The following is a 21,112-nucleotide window of genomic DNA, read 5'->3' on the forward strand; positions in this document are numbered from 1 at the left end:
TCTTATTTTTTTGCTTTAAATTTTGTGGATTTTTTATTCTGTATTTAACACTGGATAAAGCAAACATTTCTATATATAAAATTAAACAGAAAAAGAATTGTACATGAAATTGAGCACCTTTTTAAGTATAAAATAAATGTGTAAACTTGCAAAACCATCCTGCTTATCTGTGTTTTCTTCTGACATTTCTTCTGTTTTCCTATGTGCATTTTTTAAAAAACATGCTTCAATGATGGTCTTTTTTTTCCTTTTTCCAAGGGAAGAGTCTTATTGATATGTTTGGCTTCATTTTGCTTAAACTTGTCTTCTAAATCTAGATCCTAGTGAAGCAAATATTCTAACTTTACCCTTTTTCAACATTTATTTATAGGAATAATGTATTTGTTGCCTTGGACTTGAAATAATCAGAGCCCTACTACAGTAAACAGAAGGCCAAGAACTGATGTGGGAAATATGGACCTAATGAACGGGCAGTCGAGCAACATTAACATTGCAGCTACTGCTTCAGAGGTAAGAAATACAGTTACATATCTTCTGAAGGATTTTTAACCCTTCTAAGGTGTTTAAGTTATATATTTAAATAATCCATTGTGCAATTGGATGATCCAAAATTCTCATCAAAAAGGATCTCAAAAGTCCTTTAGTCCATCTGTCATACTGAAAACATGCATTAAGTTTACAACATGACTAACAAATAGTCATCGAACCCGTACTTAACGTCTTCTTGTAATAGCGACCTCAGTATCTGTCAAAGCAACATGACCCATCATTGGTCAGCTCTAATTAAGATTTAAAGTTTCCCCATATAAAATATTGAAATCTACCTCCTTGTCATTTCTGTCATTAATAATCCCTCAGTAAGTACAAGGTCAGCCTCAAAGCCCAACTGCTCATCATTTATATCATGGAGGAGAGGGAGATGAAACTACCAAGTAAGGCAGTGCCAACCAGGGTTTTATGCAGCGAGAATTCTGTGTACTTTCTGCCTTTTTGACCATTCCCTGTAATTTGATGACTCCTCTTAGAATTTACATTTAAAGAATATGCCCAAGCCCATCATACCTTCATTTCTCTCCAGGCTGCACTCCAGACTTTTTCTACCTTATCCCACTCTCACACTTCTCCACCCTTAATTTTCAGCTTCCTTTTGTATGTTGTCTTCCTCTATTAGAATGTAAACTCCTTAGAGGCAGGGATTGTCTTTCTTTTTGCTTGTATTTGTATTCCCAGGGCATAACACAGTGTCTGGTGCTTAATAAGCACTTAATAAAGGCTTGTTGACTAACTGGCCTTATGGGAAACCTGAAATATTGGTAATTTAGGCTCTGGAAATTCTAGTGTTTGATTCACTAGTCTGGCCAGTGTGATGAAATTGTGCATACAATGCTAAGAAATAAATGTAGGGATTCAGGCTTTCCCTATTTGAAACATTTTGGATGATCAGTTTGACTTTTAAGACAGTGGGGAGCACATTATGTTCCTTTGTGTTTGGTATTACTATATTGGAACACATTAAAAATACCAATACCCCAGTTGTTGAAAATGCTTTAATTGCAAAGGTTCTGATGATCCCTTAAAACATGTCATCACAAATGCACATGAAATCACCTCTACATGAAGTCTTTTCTGATTTCCCCCAACTGCTAGTTAGTGCCTTCCTTCCCAAACCGCTTTATATTTAATTCCTTTGTTTGTACTTGTTCTTTTCATATTTATTCTGTATACATTTATATATGTAATTGTTTTCTCCATTAGAATGTAAACTCCTGAGTAGGAATTGTTTTCATTCTTGGTTTTTGTGGTGTTTTAAAAAATAAATGTGTTTATTTTTACATTTATTCATAATCTGTCCCTCACAGTATATTGTTGTTGTTCAGTCATTTTTCAGTCATGTCCAACTCTTTTGGACTCTATTTGGAGTTTTCTTGGCAAAGATACTAGAGTGGTTTGCCATTTTCTTCTCTAGTTCATTTTGCGGATGAGGAAACTGAGGCAAACAGGGTTAAGTGACTTGCCTAGGGTCACAAAACTAGTAAGTGTCTAAAGCCAGATTTGAACTCAGGAAGGGTGAGTCTTCCTTACTCCAGGCTGGCACTCTATCCACTGGGCCACCGAGTTCCCCCCCTCCCACTGTACTTTTCTCAAATGAAAAACACTTTTAAAAAGAATGAAAAATAAAAGCATCATCACAAATAGGCATTGCCCCACAAAACTACACCCTGACATTGGTCATATCTCTGTTTGTCTCTCTCAACACTCATCATTTGAATAACATATTTCATTTTCAGTCTTCTTGCTTGTGGTTTATTGCTTCATTAAAACAGAGATCTGTAGTCTTTCAAAGTTGCTTTTCTCATTGAATAAATTATTCTCTTAGTTCTGTTCACTTTATTTTACTTCAGTTCATAAAGGTGTATCCTCAGTTTCCTCTTAAAATGTCCATTTAGTTATTTCTTATGGCACAATAATATCCCATTATATTCTTATACCAGAATTTGTTTAACCATTCCCCAAGAAGACAGCACCTTAATTTCCAATATTTGGCAACTCAGAAAAAAGCTGCTATAATTTTTTTAAAAAATTTTTTAACATATAGATTCTTTTCCCCTTTCTGTATGTTCTTTTGTATATAGTAGTGATGATATAGCTGGGTCAAAGTTTATGTAGCTCAGTAACTTTGGTGGCATGGTTCAAAATTGCTTTATAGTCTATGAATATGTCAATTTTCCACAGCCCCTTCAACATTTGTCATTTTCTTTTGTCATCTTTGCCAGTTTGATGGGTTTGAGATGGGATCTAAAGCTGCTTTCATTGCATTTTTCTAATTATTAGTGATGAAGCATTTTTCCCTTATTGGCAATTTAAACTTCCTTTGAAAACTGCCTGTTCATATCTGTTGACCATTTCTCCATTAGGGAATGGCTTTTAATCTTATAAATTAGTTCCTTATTTTTCTTGGATATGAGACTTTTATCATTGAAACTTGTAGCAAAGATTATTTTCCCATTTATCCACTTGTCTTGTATTATTACATTGCATTATTGTATTATTATATTACATTTGTTTTTACAAAAACTTTTAAATTATACATAATCAAAGTAATCATTTTGTGATCCTCTCAATAGGTTAATTGTGAGCTTTTCTATTATACATCTGAAAGGAAATCTCTTCATTGCTGTTCTTTTTATTATATCTAGGTCATGTATAGATTTGGAGCTTATTTTGATATATGTTATGAGGTATTAAAACTGCCATATAGTTACCTCAGCAGTTTTTGTCATGTAGTGAGTCGTTTCCCCTTTAACAAGGATCTTTAGATTTATAGAATACTAAGCAATTGTGTTTGTTTGCTTCTTTTGTATGTTGTGTACCCCAATATTTTCTACTAATTGACTTCTCTTTTTTAACCAGTACCAAATAATTTTGATGATTACTACTTTGTAGTACAATTTGAGACAGATTTGGTATCGGTAGACTCCCTTTCTTTGAGATTCTTGACTTTTGTTCACTCTTTATGAATTTTTTGGTAGTTATTATATTATTATTATATTATGTTCAAAAGTACTGAATAAGTAAATTGATTTAGACTTTTTATTATATTGGTTTGCCCTACCCATGAGTAATGTTCTCCAATTAGTTAGTTCTGTGTTTATTTCTACAAACTGTTTTATAGTTGGATTTATATAGTTACTAGGTGCATGTTAGTAGATATACTTCCAAATATTTTATAGCTTCTATGGTTTTTTTTTAATGGAATTTTGCTTTCTAGTTCTTTGTGCTGGGTTTTGTTTGTAATATACAGAAATGATGATTTTTGTCAATTTTTAAAAATATTTTGAAACTTGGTTGAATTATTTCAATTAGTTTTTTGTTGCTTTAGAATTTTCTAAGTAAGCTAAATCATCTTCAAAAAATTAATTTTGTTTCCTTTTTTTTTTTTCTTAGCCCATGTTACTCCCTTGATTTCTCTTATTGCTGTAGGTATCATCTTAGCACTTTGTTAAATTGTAGTGGTGATAATAGCTATCCTTGCTTTTCTCCCTGACCTTATTCAGAAGGCTTCTCACTTTTTTCCATTAAATATAATATTTTCTCCTGGATTTATATAGATGTTATTTACCGTATTGAGGAAAGGTCCATTTATTTCCATGTTTTTTAGAGTTTTAAAAAGAAACAGGTTGAGAAAGGATTCTGGGAAGATGGCAGAGTAGGTCAGAAGACTTTAGGCTCTCCAAATTTCTTCCACAGAAAAGGATGGAACATTGCCTCAAAGTGATTAAAGAGCAGCAGAAATAAAAGTCAGGGTAAAGCAGTTGGCCTCCCAGAACAACCTGAAAGGACCTCAGAAAAGACTCAATGTCCAGGGGTGGAAGTTTGGCCTGAGTGAAGCGCAGACACCTCCAGGCCTACTCTGTGGAATCAACAAACAACAAGCTCTGAGGGCAGCTAGGTTGGGAGGCAGCCTCAAGAACTTTGACCTCATGGATCGTGTCTGTGTGTGTGTGGTGGGGTCATATGGCTGAGTAGGAGAAGATTGAAGGAGCTTCCATCGTCAAGGGATGTGGTCCCAAGCTGTGGCTCAGGAGGAAAAGGAGCTAGTACATGCTTGGTGAGTGTAGCACAGAGAGGCAGGGACCCTGCCGTTTGTGGACATTTGCTTGAGAGCAGAGTCCCTGGTTTTGGTTCCAGGACAGAGAGAACAGTTGAAGTTTGCAGCTACTGGAGGGACCATAGGGAGCAAGAGCATTTGTGGGACAGTGTGGCTGGGGGCCCTGGACATGATTTAGGGGTGGAGAGGAGTGCCCAAAGTTGGGCTCCTAGACCAGGCTCAGAAAATAACAGTAAGAAGGATCTGAGGCTTGGAGTATCATTCCCTATACCTCCAGAGTAGAATTTAATTATGATAATAAGCTGCAAAAAATAAAATAGAAATGGAAATAAAAATGAGTAAGCAAAAGGGCAAGAACCCAACCATAGATAGATCCAATGGGGATAGAGAAGATCTGGGTTTGTATTCACAGGAAGATAGTGGAGGTAAAAATAGCCATTCCTTTTCCAGTGAGAAATGTCAAATGGTCACAAGCCCAAAAAGAGTTCTTAGAAGTACTTAAAAAGGACTTTTTAAATCAATTAAGAGAGATTGAGGAAAAATTAGGGGAAAAAAATAAGAGCAATCCATGAAAATCAAGAAAATTGTGAAAGGAAAGTCAGTCAACTGGAAAAGGACAATCAAAAATTTGAGGAAGAAAATAATTCCTCGAAAACTAGAACTGAGGAAGAGGAATTATAAGACACTGAGGAATAATAAAACAAAATCAAAATTGAAAAAATAGAAGAGAATGTGAAACATCTCATCAGAAAAACAGCTGATCTAGAGAACAGATCGCGGAGAGACAATATAAGAATACTCAGACTACCTGAAAGTTATAATAAAAAAAAAAATCTTGATACAATATACAAAAAAATTACTAAGGAAAGTACCCCGAGGTTTTAGAACAAGAAAGTAAAGCAGAAATAGAAAAAAAATCCACCAATCACCACCTTTTTTAAAAGAGATCCTAGGAGGAAGCCTTACAGGAATATCATAGCCAAGTTTCAAAGCTCTCAGGTTAAGGAGAAAATATTGCAAACAACAAGGAAAAAACAGTTTAAATATTACGGAGCTACCGTGAGGATTACACACCAGACCTAGCAACTTCTACATTGAAGAATTGTGGGTCTTGGAATATATGTCATAGAGCAAGAGAGCTAAGGTTAAGACCAAGGCTAATTTACCCAGAAAGTTAAGTATAATCCTAAATGGAAAAAAAAATGGACATTTAACAAATAGAAAGGCTTTCAGGTATTTGTGAAGGGAGGGAAAAATAAAATAAAAAGTACATAGCAGAGAACAAAAGAAAACCTAGAAGGAAGCACAGAAAAGTTGGCTAGCTTTGAAAGCAATGTGTAGTATTTACATAGGTTTTCTTGAAATGGAAATTTATTTTAAAATCCTTTGGTTTTTTTTTTTTGAATCCTCTCTTATGTTCTGCTGTGTACATGGTTTTTTTTTCCTCATTTTGTCTTTAAGTGTAAAAGGAATAAAACATTAAAGAAACTGGTTCTGGTTTCAGCATCTATTAATATAAGTTTTTTTTTATTATTTATAGTATTAACATGATTTATATTTGTGATCTTCTTTATGTTGAAGCAACCCTGCATTCTGATATAAACCCTACCTTCTCATAGTATATGAACAGTCTGAATATATTATTGTAACCTACTTGATAGTATCTTGTCTTAAATTTGTGTGTTATTGTTCATTGACCACATTGATCTGTAGTTTTTTTCTCTGCTTAGTCCCTCCCTGGCTTAGATGTTAAAATCATATTTGTACGTTAGAGGATTTGAAGATAATCTTTTCTGTTGTTCTAACAGAACAACATATTATGTTGCATTTAATTGTTCTTTGAATGTTTGATTGAATTCACTTGTAAATTCTTCTGGTCCTGGAATTTTTTTTCTTTGAGGTTCATTCATGACTTGTTCAATTCCTTTTTCTAATATTGCATTATTTTAATAGTCTGTTCCTAAGTTATCAGTTTTCTTAGTATATATGAACAACATAGTTTCTGTTAATTTTTTTTATTCTCTCTCCAGCTATTGTGAGTTCTTTTTCATTTTTGAAATTAATTTTTTTCTCTTTAAAAAAATCAGATTCATGTTTCTCTTTCATTTTTTTCTTAAAAAATAGCAGCTCCTAGTTTCATTTATCAGTTTTTTAAAAGTTTAATTAATCTCTTTAATTTTCAAAATACCTACTTTGTTGTTTAATTGGGATATTTTTGTTTGTCATTTAGATTTTTTTTCAGTTGCATACCCAGTTTATTCATTTCATCTCTGTTTCTTTTTGAAAGCATGCAGAGATAAAAGTTTTACCCTTAGACCTGCTTTAGCTGAATCCTATAAGTTTTGAAAAGCTCATTATTGTGATTTTCTGTAATGAAATTTTCTCTTTCTAAAATTTGTTCTTTGACCCACCAGTTCTTTAGAATGCTATTTAGTTTCCAATTATTTTTTGATTCTTTAAGGGTCTTCTCTGAAAATAACTTTTATTGTACTGTGATCATTAATCATTATGCTTAGTATTTCTGGTTTTCTGCATTTGGGAGGTGCCATGAGGGTTTTTATACCTCAGTACATGATCATTATTTGTGATTGTGACACATACAGCTGAGAAGTATGTAAATCCTTCTATTCCCTTCAGTAATTGCCAGGAATTTGTCATCTCTAATTTTTCTAAAGGTCTCTTCAGATCCTTAACTTTCTTCTTTAACTTTTGGTTATATTTATCCAGGTTCAAAAAGGGTACGTTAAGGTCACCTGCTGTTATAGTTGTAAAATCTTTTTCTCTCTCCAATTTGACCAGCTTTTCAGTACTTAGATATTATGCTCTTAGGTATGTATATATTAAGTAGTTATATTTATTTATGGTGTCTTTAAAACATAATTTCCTTGCTTATCCTTTTGATTATGTCTGTATTGACTATAGCCTTGTTTGAAATCATGATTGCTGTCTCTGCTTTTTTAATTCAGCTGAAGATAGTAGATTTAGCCCCAGCCCTTCATTGAAATTCTGTATGAATCTTTGTGTTTCAGGTTTATTTCTTGAATATTGTTGGATTGTTTTCTGGTCCTCTTTTCTCTTCCATTTTATAGGTGCATTCATTCCATTCATATTCAGTATTATGGTTATTAAATATGTTTTTCCCTCTATCCTCTCTTTTACTTTTCCTTATATTTGCTCCCAACCTGCTCATTGCGAGTAGGAAGATGGTTAAAGACAGGAAATCTTCCTAACACTTGTCATCTACAAATGAAAACAACCTATTTCTTCTCTGTTGGAGTTCTCTTTTCCTCTCATTTTTATCTTTTCCTAAGACCATAAAAATAGAGTAAAACCATCTTGAGGCCCCTTGTCATTTTTACTGTTTTCTATGACTTTTCAAGACATTAGGGTTCAGAGAATCCACTTCTTTTTTCATTCCCTTAATAACATGTAAATAATAAATCTCCTATTCCACTAAAAGTCTATGTGTTTTTTCCCTGTAGGATTATCCTTAGTTTTTCTGGATTGGTTTTCCTTGGTTCTAAGCCTTTATCTTTTTGTCTTTTAGAATATCATATTCCAAGCTATCCTCTCCTTTTAAGTATCCCCCATCAGTCTTGATCCTTACATTAGTTCCTTAGTACTTAAACTTATCCTAGTTTAAGTGATTGTGGTATTTTTTATTTGACCTGGAAGCTGTAGCATTTGACTGTGACATTTCTGGGGATTTTTATTTTAGTATTTCTTTCAGGAAGTGACCAGAAAATTCTGTTTTCAATTTGCTCTCTGATTCTGAGCGTTCTTGGCAGTTTTATTATTTGATTTTCACATTTTTTTCTTGTTATAATTTTCATAATGTTCAACAATTTTTAGATTTTCTCAACCTATTTTTTAGCTTAGCTGCTTTTGATATAGTGTCTTTTAGATTTTCTTCTGGTTTTTTTCAGTCTTTTGATTTTTGTTCTCATATTTCTCTTCTTATTGAGTCATTTTCAATTTGACTCATTTTCATTTTCAGGTCATTCCATTCTTGGGTGACATTTTCCACCATCTGTTCTTAGTCATCAATTCTCTTTGACAGGTTTTCTTCCTAGCTATTCCATTTTGTACCTTTTGTTTCATTTCTTCCAGATACTCTTATATTTTTATGGCCAGGACATTTTTCCTCAGCATATTTTTTATTCAGTTGCAATCCTACCTCAGCTTACTCCCTGGACATTTCTCAAGCCAAGTTTGGGAGTAGCTACAATACATTTCTTCATAATATTTGGTGTTTTACTTGGTTTGCTTATCTTATCTGCCCCAGTCTCTCAAGTGAGGGAGCCTGGTTGGATCAAGTTTAACTGAATGCCCTGTACAGGACCTTTCTGGTCCTGGGTATGATGATCAAGATGAGGCTCTTCAAGAGATTCTAGGACTGCTATACCATAGCTTTGCTATGCTTGTGGGCTCCCTCTTGACATAGGGCTATGGGACCTTCCCCTGTTTTAGACTCTGCCTGGGGTCTTTTCCCCCTGCTGCTGGTCTTGGACTCCCACCAGGATCTGGGATGCCTGACTGGCCTTTACTTAAGAGCCTTTTCTCTGGCCATTTGGCTTAGGTTGCTAGTACTGCACCATGTACCACCAGAATTTTCCCCGGGCTACTCTGTTGCCCTAGGCTCTTGCAGGCTTTAGGGATTTCAGATTAGTCTTTGCCTAGGGCTTTTTGCCTTTTACTGTGCTCAGGGCCATTAGTGTCCAGTTGGACCCCACCATAGATCTCTTAAGTGATCTACACTCTGCTTTCTATCTTCCCTGATTTATCCATCTCAGGGTCTCTAAAGGACTCTAGAGATTGGTGGATTCCTGTGCTGGATGGAGTAGTCTAAAAACTAATTCTTTTTGTTTCTTTGTAGACTAGTATATTTATAAGCCCCCTGGGGTGTTTGGAGGTAATCTAGGCTGCTCTGTGTTCTAGAATGCCATGTGAAATTTGGGAAGAGAAGAGAATAAATATTTGTTAAACTCCTGCTATATACCAGGCACTATAATATTCTTTGTTTGAGTCTACCATTGCAAAAATTCAGCATTTACTGTTCTGGTAAAAGCACATGACTAAACAAAATAATTAAGACAAAAGTAATAGACAGCAGCATCATCTCACTTCCCCATGTCTGACTTCCTGGTCAGGGACCTAATCAATTACAGACAATCAGTCAATCAGTATTAAACACCTGGCACATACCTTAAACTATGCTAGACACCCAGGGATACATGTACAAAGAGTCAAACAATCCCTACTCAAAATGAACTTAAGTGGTGCAGTGGATAGATTGCTGGACTTGAAGTCAAGAATTCTGGGTTTAAAATCCATCCTTACACATTTACTATCTGTGTGACCCCATGCAAATCACTATTTTCCTCAGTTCCTTCATCTCAAAAATGGGAATAATAATAGCACCTACATTCCCATGTTGTTGTGAGCATCAAGTGAGATAACAATTGGAAAGCACTTTGCAAACTGTTAAATGCTATATAAATCCTAGCTAGTAGAGCTTTTATCATATTCTAATGAGAAAGATAATAAGTACATCAAACATAAAGGGAATAAATAAATTTATATGCATTTTTAAGTGAGTAGCTTAAAACTGCACTGAGACTGTATACACAGAGCAGTTAAATACAGTGTATTTTGAGAGAGATGGCACTAGCAATTGGGAAGAGGTCATTAAAGGCTTCATGCAGAAGATAGTGCTTTAGCTGTGTCTTGAAGGAAGGGGGGATTCTATGAGGTAGAATAATGGACAGGGAGTACATTTTAGGCATGAGGAATGTGCATGGCAAGTACATGGAAATGGGAGATGCAGTATCATGTGTGAAGACAGAGAGAAGGCCATTTGGGCTAGATGACAGTGAGGAAGGAAGAATAATGTCCAGTGAGGCAAACATGATAATTTGGGGCCATGTTGTGTAGGACTTTAAAATCTAAGCAGAGGAGTTTGTATTTTATCCTAGAGACAGTAGAACCCACTATAATCAGGGAGTCACATGATAAGATCTGCACTTAAGGACAGTCATTTTGGCAATGATGTATAATAATAATGCACCTGCTATGGGCCAGACATTTGCTAAACACTTTATAAGTATTATCTCACTTGATCCCTATAATAACTCTGGAAAGTGGGTGATATTATTATCTCTAGCTCACAGTTGAAGAAATTGAGACAAATAGAGATTAAGTGATTTGCCCTGGGTCAGTCGTACAACTAGTATACTAAGTGTACGAGGCAGAACTTGAACTCAGATCTTCCTGAGTGCCGGCCCAATGTTCTCTCCACTGTACCACCTGGCTATTGGATGAACTAGTTAGGGAGACCAATTAAGACGTCATTATAATAATCTGGATAAGACATAATGTGGACCTGAACTAAAGTGGTAGCTGTGTGAGTAAAGAAGGGTTAGAATGGGAGAGATGTTGTGAAGGTGGAAAGACCAAGACTTGGTAACTGATTGGATATGTAGGATCTGGAGGGAGTTGTCTAGGAAAGTGCTGAGATTACAAACCTAAGATCCTGAAAGGATAGTAGTGCCTTCAACAGAAATAGGGAATTTTGGAAGAGAAGTTAGGTGGAAAGATAATGAGTGAAATTTGAGACAAGTTGAGTTTAAGATGATTCTGGGACATCCAGTTCAAATTTTCTGTTTACTAAATTTTAGAAGTCCTGAATTAGCTTTCATTGTAATTGTAAATTGAAAGCAGTGTGTTTATAGTCTTTCTATTTTTTTAGATGTCTTAGGTTTTATCTTTTGCTATGTATTTGTTACAGTTATTCAGTGAATCATAACTGATTTATTTACTTTGATTTAAATGGTAATTTCTTCATCCTTTCCCTTGAAGTATCTTGTTCAGTATCAACAAGGAACATAGATTGAAGCTGCATGGGATCACATCTAGTCTACCTTCTTATTTTACAGATGAATTTAGAACTAAACAATTCTCCATATTCTCAATAAAAACTCTCTCTATGTTAAGATAAGGAAACTGAGGCCTATAGAGGTTAAATGCCTTGCCCTGGAACACACGGATAGTACACAGCTGACCAGGGATTTGAACTCAGATTCTCCAACTTCACATCTTGTACACCACACCACTAGATTTCGAATTGGGTAGAATGTTGGACTATATGACTTTAAAGTTCTCTTTGAACTCTCTGCTTCTATGCTGGAATAATTTTATGTTTGTTTATAACTTTTTCTAATACATGTATCATTGAATTGTAATTATTTTATTTATTGTTCTAGTGTTCTCCAAACCCTATTTCCTATATGGTAGGCCTCTTACCTTGGAGAAAAAGATTGTCTTATTTATTAATATCATTTAATCATCCAGTGGTAATCAGGAATGCACCTTAAAAGATTATCTTGACTAATTTTGCAGTTTTGTAGATGAAGAAACTGGCCTAGAGATAGATAATAAATGAGTTGCAAAGCCAGTCTTCTGGCTCCCAGGTCAGTGCTTTTAAAAACAAGGCAAATTATATCTCAGATACACTCTCAACAACACATTTTTACAGTACTTAATTGTTCAACACTTTCAAAACTGTCATTTGTATTTTGCCTCTTAGTTTCCATCACAACTCTAGTGACTATATATTAAACTTGCTATGATGTTTGCTTTTATATTGACAGAAAAGTAGCAGTTCTGAATCATTAAGTGACAAAGGCTCTGAACTGAAGAAGAGTTTTGATGCTGTGGTATTCGATGTTCTTAAGGTTACCCCAGAAGAATATGCGGTAAGCAATGGGTTGACAGCTTTTTTCTTAAACAATGTACTTGGTAATGAGGCATCGCCATACACAAGGTTGGTTTAGGGATAGGGACTTTGGAGCAACTAACATCGTAGATGAGCAGTCATTAGTATCTTGTGGCATTTTCATAGGTATTGGTGTAGATATCTTTATTGTAAAAAAATTTTATCAATCTTGTTTTTTATTTTCTTTATTTCTGAATGTATCTATCCCCTTACTACCCTGCCAGCCAATTCCTTATAAAAAAACAATTCTTTTAAAGGCAGACTACAAGCAGTCCATAAAAACCAAGCACATCAACTAAGTCTGATGGTGTATTACTGGATACCAGGGGTGGGGAACCTATGGCCTCAAGGCCACATCTGGCCTTCTAGGTCCTTGGTGCAGCCTTTTGACTGAGTCCAAGTTTTACAGAACAAATCCTTTTATTAAGGGGATTTGTTCTGTGAAGTTTGGACTTAATCAAAGAGCTGAACTTGAGGACCTAGAGGGCCACACATAGCCTCAAGGCCACAGGTTCCCCACCCCTGCTTTATACCCATTAACCACCCTCCCCACACCCCTGCAAAAAGAAGAGGGGACGTTTTCTGAGAAATGGAGATTAATTTCCTATCCATCAGTACTGGTCACAGTGAGTGGAAACTTGGCCAAGGATTAGGCCTGCTCTTGAAGGGTGGGTACCAGTAGAAACAGAAAAGAGTGTATGTATATGGAGAGAGAGTATGTGTGAGTGAGTGTGCTGACCTTAAAATCAAAAAAATCTAAGTTCAAATCCTGTCATAGACACTTAATATCTGTGCATCCCTGGGAAAGTCATTTTAACCTCTCTCAGCCTCAGTTTTTCCCCAACTGCAAAATTAGGATAATAGTAGTACCTACTTCATAGGGTTGTTAATTAGGGGCAGCTAAGTGGCGCAGTGGATAGAGCACCGGCCCTGAAGTCAGGAGGACCTGAGTTCAAATCCAGCCTCAGACCAAACACTTGACATTTACTAGCTGTGTGACCTTGGGCAAGTCACTTAACCCCAATTGCCTAAAAAAAAAGAAGAAGAAGAAGATTAGATTTTATATTTAATAGGAATATGTGCTGTAATTACGATATTTGGAGTCAGAGGACATGGTTCTGAATCATGTCTCAACCACTTAATTATGTATAACTAACTGGAAGGGGAGGTGTGAGGAGCAAAGAACTCTTCATTCTACCAAGGCCCTGAATGCTGTACTCATTACACTTTAACCCCAAACTAACACTACTTTTGGATCATTGACCCCAAGCCTTTGTGGAAAAAACATGATGTTCAGGACAATATTGGGGGGCAGCTAGGTGGCACAGTGGGTAGAGCACCGGCCCTGAAATCAGGAGGACCTGAGTTCAAATCCAGCCTCAGACCAAACACTTGACATTTACTAGCTGTGTGACCTTGGGCAAGTCACTTAACCCCAATTGCCTTAAAAAAAAAAAAAAGACAATACTGGGAAAAAAATTTATGTTGTATCATGGGCCTTTGTGAAAATTGGTAGTTATTGTTATCATGAGAGGAAAGAAACCCTACTGGCTTCATATGTACTACCTATATTATGCCTGTATCACCTACCCTTTTATACCTGAGCCCCCAGCAAATCAGTAACAAGTTTGAGGTACTCTTTAGGTCAGTGGTGACTAAAAACCATGGCTCACATCATACCCTCATACCCCCAAGGCCCTCCTTGCAAACCATTTACTTTTATCAGCCAGGCGGGATATGTTAGTCCAAAGTAAAAGATATTTAACAAAAACAGGAAGGAAAGAAGGATGTACAGATGAATGAATGGAAAGATAGATTTACTAAGTACCTACTATATGACAAGTATTAAACTGAGTGCATTCTTTTTTTATTAATTTATTTTAAACTTAAATACTGAAACTTAAATATGCAATAAGAAAGGAAAACATAAACTTAAAAGCTAAAATTTAAATACAGAATAAGAAAAGAAAAAAAGCTTTGCCATGTATGTGCACAGTAGAACATAGCAGAGGATTCAAAAGATACAGCAATAAATTTCCACTTCAAGAAAACCTATATAATAAATATAACACATTGTGTCCCAAGCTGTCCATCTTTTCTTTGCTTCTTTGTAAATTTTCTTTTGTTCTCTGCTGTACACTTTTTACTTTTTTCTTTTTTTCTCCTCTTCTCCCCCACACCCCCCCCACATATGCACACACACAAACATATACATATATACTTAGATATCTATAATCATTCATATATAGACATATACATTCATATGCATCTATGTAAAACCATACTATACTTGTTTGTCCTTTATTTCTCTGAAGGTGGATAACATCTTCCTTCATAGGTCCAAGTCTTGGCATATTTTTCTAAGTCCACCAACTCATTATTTCCTATACCACAGCAATATTCCAACCTTGTACTGTCTGGTTATTTTAAATAGTCTAAAACAATATTGTTTAATATGGCTGGCATATAGTGTACTTTCCCTTTTTTTCTCTTTTGGTTAAATCTATTTTAGCTTTAACTTTTCTGAGATCATGATTACTACCTCTGCCTTTTTTTCCGTTGTAAGTTCTGCTCCTGATCTTTTTTTACATTTGTGTATATCTCCTATTTCCTATCCCTCCTGACTTTTCTACTTGTTACCTTGCCTTTCTGTTACTTAACCTACCCCCCCATTAAAGATCTCTCCTTTATCCTCTCCCCCCACCCTGAAATCCCTCCCTATCCCCTTTTATTTCTGAATTTAGAAGACTTATGCCCTTCTATCCACATTGTTCCCTTGTTAACCCATTCTCGGAGAGAGTAGGGTTCCAGAACTGCCAGCCGTCCTCCCCCATCTAATTCCTCTGTGTTAGTTCTTCCTCTTGCACCTCATCTATATAAGATAGTTACTCTTTTTACCTTTTCCTAAACGGCTTACTTTTTAGTGTCACATCATTCTCAGCACTACCTCAGTCTTTCTTTTGACCTAACCATTTACTAATAACCGTCTTAGACATACGATTTACATTTTCTTGTATAAAAAGTAAATAGTCTGTCCTTGAGTCCCTTGTAATTAATCTTTGATGTTTACCTTATATTTCTCTTTGATCTTTTGTGTCAAATTTTCTATTAATTTCAGGTCTTTTTGCAACAAAATCCTGAAAGTCTGGCAATTCATTAAATGTCCATTTTTTTTTTTCATTCAAGATTATGCTTAACTTTGCTGGGTATGATTTTTCGGCCACAACCCCAGTTCTTTTGCTCTTCAATATATAGTGTTCCAAGACCTGCAGTCTTTAGTGTAGCCACTGTTAGGTCTTATGTGATTTTAATTGCGGCTCTACCATATTTGAATTTTTTTTTCTTGTTGTTCATAATATTTTTCCTTGAGCCAGGGGATTTCAGAATCTAGCAATGATATTCCTGTAGGTTTTTCTCATGGGATCTTTTTCAGGTAGTGATCAGTGGACTTTTTCTATTTCTGTTTTCCCTTCTTGTTCTAACACTTCAGGGTAGTTTTCTTTAATTTCTTATATTGTTGTATCAAGATTCTTTTTTTTGATCATAGCTTTCAGGTAGTCTGATTATTCTTATGTTTTCTCTTCTTGATCTGTTCTCTAGATCAGTTGTTTTTCTTATAAGATGCTTCACTTTCTCTTCTATTTTTTCATTCTTTATATTTTGTTTTGTTATTTCTTGGTCTTTTATAACTTCACTGGCTTCCCCTTGCCTAGTTCTAATTTTCAAGGAATCATTTTCTTCCTTAAAATTCTGGATCTCTTTTTCTAGTTGGTTGATTTTCTTTTCATAATCTTCTTGTTTTTCTTGGATTGAATGCTTTTTTCCTTCAATCTCATTTGATTTTTAAAGTCTTTTTAAAGTTCTTGTATGAATTCTTTTTGGGCAGGTGACCATTTGATATTACTCTTTGGGGTAGGAGAGGCTTTTTTTGCTTCAGTATTCTCTTCTGGTTTTTTTTTTTTTCTTCTCCTTAGGCAGTTGGGGTTAAGTGACTTGACCAGGGTCACACAGCTAGTAAGTGTCAAGTGTTTGGTCTGAGGCCGGATTTGAACCCAGGTCCTCCTGACTTCAGGGCCAGTTCTCTATCCACTGTGCCACCTAGCTGCCCCAGTATTCTCCTCTGAAGATGAACCCTGGTCTCCTCTATTTCCATAGTAACTTTCTATGGTTGGGGTCTTTTTCCTTAGCCTGCTTGTTGTTTGTTTGTTTGTTTAATTTGTAGGAACTTATTATTAGAATTATCTCCAGTCCTATTGTATGGGAGATGGTGCCTTTCGCCTCAGATCCTCTTTTAGTTCTCCCTTCTGGCCTAGAACCAAAAACCAGGAACTCCACCCTGCTGTAAGTGCCCATAGCCAGCAGTGTCCCTGCCCTACTTCTTCTCCACTCATGGTGGGGGTGGGAGGGCTATTTGGGGGGGGGGGGGTGCTGCTTCCTTCTTGCCTAGGACCTCATCTTGGCAGCACAGCTGGGCCTGGCATCCCTTATCAACAGAGGTTCCCTCAATCTTGCCCCACTCAGATGCCCAACTCCCCACACTGTTCTGGAGGTGAAAATCTCTGTGGCTGGGGCCAGGCTACCTCCCAACCCAGCTAACCCCAGGGCTTGCTGCTTGCTGTTTCAGTGGAACTAGCCTGGAGATGTTTACACTTCACGGGGACCAAATCTCAGATCTTCTCTGGTTGTCCCAAGAGGACCACTGTTCTGCCCCAACTCATTTATTTTTACTGCTCGACATTTGCCCTAAGGCACCATTTTGTCTTGTTTGTGGAGGAAATGTGGAGAGCTTGGAATTTTCTGATCTACTCTGTCATCTTCCTGGAATCCTCTAAACGCATTCTTACAACAACCTGGGGAGGTTGGTGCTGTTATTCTCATTTTACAAAGAAGAGGAAACCAAGGCAGACAGATGTTAGGTGGCTTCCTCAACCAGCTAGTAAGTATCTGAGGCCAGATTTGAACTTAGGTGTCTTGGCTGTTCAGGAATAGTATTAAATTCTTGATAGGGCTATGCATTGATTCAGCCATTCTGATTTGAATACTTGTTTCTTACAGTGGAACAGAACAGAAACACAGACAAGCAAAAAAGTTTGAAAGTCAAGCAAGTTTTGTATATGGGAAATGCTCCATTTGTCAATCTGGTAACAACCACAAAGAGATCTGTTGTCCTCTGGGGCCAGGTATAACAAAGAAGTATAGGACATAAATGGAGGGAGAAACAGATAATTTTGTCATTGGAATATACTTACAGACCACCTGCACAGAAACAGAGAATATATGAAGGCAATGGGCATAACATTATACTAAGGGTGATATCCAGAAATCTACTGATGCCATCTTTGTCTACCAAAAACAGAGCAGCTAATAACTTCTTGCCTTGCCTTAGTGAAAATTTCATCCTTCAAAAGGTAGAAGAGCCAAGAAGGGAGAATTCTGTTCTGTATCTGATTATCACTGATAGGAAGAACCTAGTTGCCACGATGGAAATGATAGGAACTTTGAGTTAAAGTGACCGACCATTCAATCTTGGGGTTGTGAGAGAGGAGAGGAAATCTACAATTTGGTGTTCATTCTAGATCTTAAGAAAACATGTTTCGAAGAATTTAGAACAAAAATACAAAGAATTTTGTGGATTAAAAATTTTTAAGGGAAATCAGTGCAGGAAGGATGGAAGATTTTTAAGGATGAGATTTTGAAGACAGAAAGGGATGTAATTCCAGTGAGGGGAAAAAAAGAAATTGGGAATTGTCTGAAGTAACTGATGTGAGTACATAGGGAACTCACCAACCAATTCCACCTCCTCTCATCTTTGATCTTTATCTACTGGTTCCTTCACTACTACCATAAACATGTTCCTATCACTCCTGTCCTTAAAAATTTTTTAATTGACCCTCACTAGCTTTTGTCCTGTGTCTCTCTTCCTTTTCTTGGCCAAACTCCTAGAAAGAGATGACCACATTTGTATTCACTTGTCCCTTCATTCATTCCCCAATCCTTTGTGTTCTGGCTTCTGATCTCATCATTCAACTGAAACTTTTCTCTCCAAATCTATCTCCCAACACTTAATTGTCAAATATAATGACCTATTTTCAGTCTTCATCCTTTTTGACCTTTCCACTGTCTTTAACAGTTTACACTCCTATGTCACCCCTCTTTTCTCCTCCTGGGGACTCTTCTCTAAGTTTTTAGTACAGTGCTCTCCCTTATTTCCTCTCCTAACCATCTGACTTCTCCTTTCCTGGCTTATCATCAGTATCATACTCTCTAACTGTGCATGTAAGTCAAGGCTCTATCCTGTGCTCTGTCTTTTCTCTCTTGGTGACCTTATAATCTTCCATGAGTTTAATTATCAACTTTCTGCATGTGACTTATAGATCTGTATATCCAAATATCCCTATCCATGCTCTCTCTTGACAACTGCCTATTAGGCATTTCAAACTGGATATCCCAGAAATGTCTTGAAACTCAACATACCTAAAATAGTACTACCATTATTTTTCCTTCAAAATCATCCCTTATATCTTACCTTCATATTTCTGTTGAGGGTACCATCATTCTTTCATTATCCCAGGTTGATAATCTTGGCATTATCTTGTAGTTCTCACTCTCTTTACCTCCACATATCCAGACATTTGTGAGATCTTTCTACCCCACATTTTAAAGATGTCTCCCACAAGCCAGCACATTAGTTCAGGCCTTCTCCAACTCTTGCCTGGACTATGGCAATGTCAGTTGCCTCCTAGTTGATCTTCTTGCTTATAGCCCATCCCCACTCCCAGTTCATCCTCTAAACTTGCTAAAGTGATTTTCCTTAAACACATATCTGACCTTATCCCTCCTCTACTCAATAAAATCTATTGGTTCAATGTTGCTTCTAAGATCAAATGTATACAACTTTGTTTGGCTTTTAAAACCCAAACTTGGCCCCCACCTATCGTTCTAGCTTTGTGATATAGTAATTCCCTTCCCATACTCTGTAGTCTAGCCAAAGTAGCCTTCTCTCTTTTTCTTTCACAGGATTCTGCATCTCCCACCTCCATGTCTTTGCTTTGACTGCCCTCCATGTCTCCAGTGCTCTTCTTCCTCCCCTCTGCCTCATAGAATCCCTTTTCTCCCTTTAAGACTAGATTGCAAACATCATCTTCTATATGAAGGTTTTCCTCATTGCTCCTCCCATCCCAACTGCTAGTACTTTCTCCAAACTACTTTGTATTTAATTTTGTTGTTGTTGTTCAGTCTTTGTGTCACTTTCACTCGTGTCCAACTCTACGTGACCCCATTTGGGGTTTTCTTGGCAAAGATACTAAAGTGGTTTGCAATTTCCTTCTCCAGCACATTTTACAAATGAGGAAACTGAGGCAAACAGGATTAAGTGACTTGCTCAGGATCACACAGCTAGTAAGTGTCTGAGGCTATATTCGAACTCAAATATTCCTGATTCCAGGCCTGACACTCTATCCACTGCATCACCTCACTGCTGTATTTAATTACTTTGTGTTTATTCTGAATATACTTATATATGTACTTTTTGTCTCTCTTACTCAAATTTAAGCTTCTTGAGAGTTTCATTGTTTGTTTTGGTATTCCTACCATCTTGCATATCTTCCACAGTGCCTGGAATATAGTAGGTGTTTAATAAATGCTTATTGGTTTATTTTTTTTTATTGCTTATGTATTCTGTTCAATGATCTGCTTTTCTACTTCATATGCCTAATTTGTTTAGCCATTCTAATGGAATCCATTTTGTTTCTAGTTTTTTGTTACTAGAAGTGCTGATTTTAAAAAAAAAGTTTATGTGAAATTTCTGTGTCTTTGGACCTCTTTAGGTTTCATGTCCTGAGTGTTATTTTTGGCCCAAGGGGTCTTTTCCTCTTGTTGCAGTTTCAATTATATATGTATTACACTATTTGTTATTTGAAGTGAGCTTTGGGAATTATGTTTACACCCAATATATTCTGCCATTTTGCTTGTCACATCTTTTCTTGGTAAGATTTTACAAATTTATTTATATTCCAAATCGTTGTTTCCCTCGGCTGTCAACAAATAAGATGTTTGCTCAGCTAAGTGGCTTCTAAGTAAGCTTTTGTGGTCTTCTCATTGTGACAGTTTTTGTTAGTTAAATTTCTTTAGGAAATCATGATTTTTTAAGTCCGTTTATTTATCCATTTCTCAATTTTAGGCATCATCTGCTTTGTTTATATTAGTTTGGAATTGTTTTAGTTACCATTTGTTATTCAATTGTGTCCAACTTTGTGACTCTGAGGTTTTCTTGGCAAAGATACTTGAGTAGTTTGCCATTTCCTTCTCCTTAAGTTACCGTATCTTACTAATTTTCATTCTTTTTTTAAATTCATTTTGATCTTTTTTTTTTTTTTAACATGTTGATGGTACAAGCTCCTCAAATTGAAGTATGACTCCGTCAATAATGAGTCTTTTCTGATTTGGTTAAAAGTATACAATTTTACTTTTTGTGATATTTAATGTCCATTTACTTTATCTTTAAGCAGATATTCGTAATGTAAATATGAGGCTTCTTTAATTATTATTAAACGTACTTTCACATTAGTCATGTTATAAAGAAGAATACCAATGGGAGGAGAACCACGAGAAAGAAACAAAGCAACAACAACAAAAGATAGTGAAGAGTGTGCTTTAGTCTACGTTCAGACTCCATAGTTCTTTCTCTAGATGTGAATAGCATTTTCCATTATGAGTCTTTTGGAGTTTTC

At 36.0% G+C, this 21,112-nt stretch overlaps 1 protein-coding gene across 4 annotated transcripts in view; it reads left to right on the forward strand.

The window, feature by feature from the left end:
* Window positions 1-21,112, forward strand: part of RALGPS2 (Ral GEF with PH domain and SH3 binding motif 2) — a 216,654-nt gene that overhangs the window by 59,558 nt on the left and 135,984 nt on the right. For all 4 annotated transcript variants that reach the window (XR_003569635.1, XM_027868450.1, XM_027868449.1 and 1 more), the window contains exons 2-3: window positions 371-510; window positions 12,259-12,363. Coding sequence is in view for 3 of the 4 variants with exons in the window: in XM_027868450.1 (XP_027724251.1) it covers window positions 454-510; window positions 12,259-12,363 (162 nt within the window). In the remaining variant the exon portion in view is untranslated. The remainder of the gene's footprint in view (window positions 1-370; window positions 511-12,258; window positions 12,364-21,112) is intronic.

This window comes from Vombatus ursinus, unplaced genomic scaffold (assembly GCF_900497805.2).
Source record: "Vombatus ursinus unplaced genomic scaffold, bare-nosed wombat genome assembly UNPS02014789.1, whole genome shotgun sequence".
NCBI classification, from domain to species: domain Eukaryota; kingdom Metazoa; phylum Chordata; class Mammalia; order Diprotodontia; family Vombatidae; genus Vombatus; species Vombatus ursinus.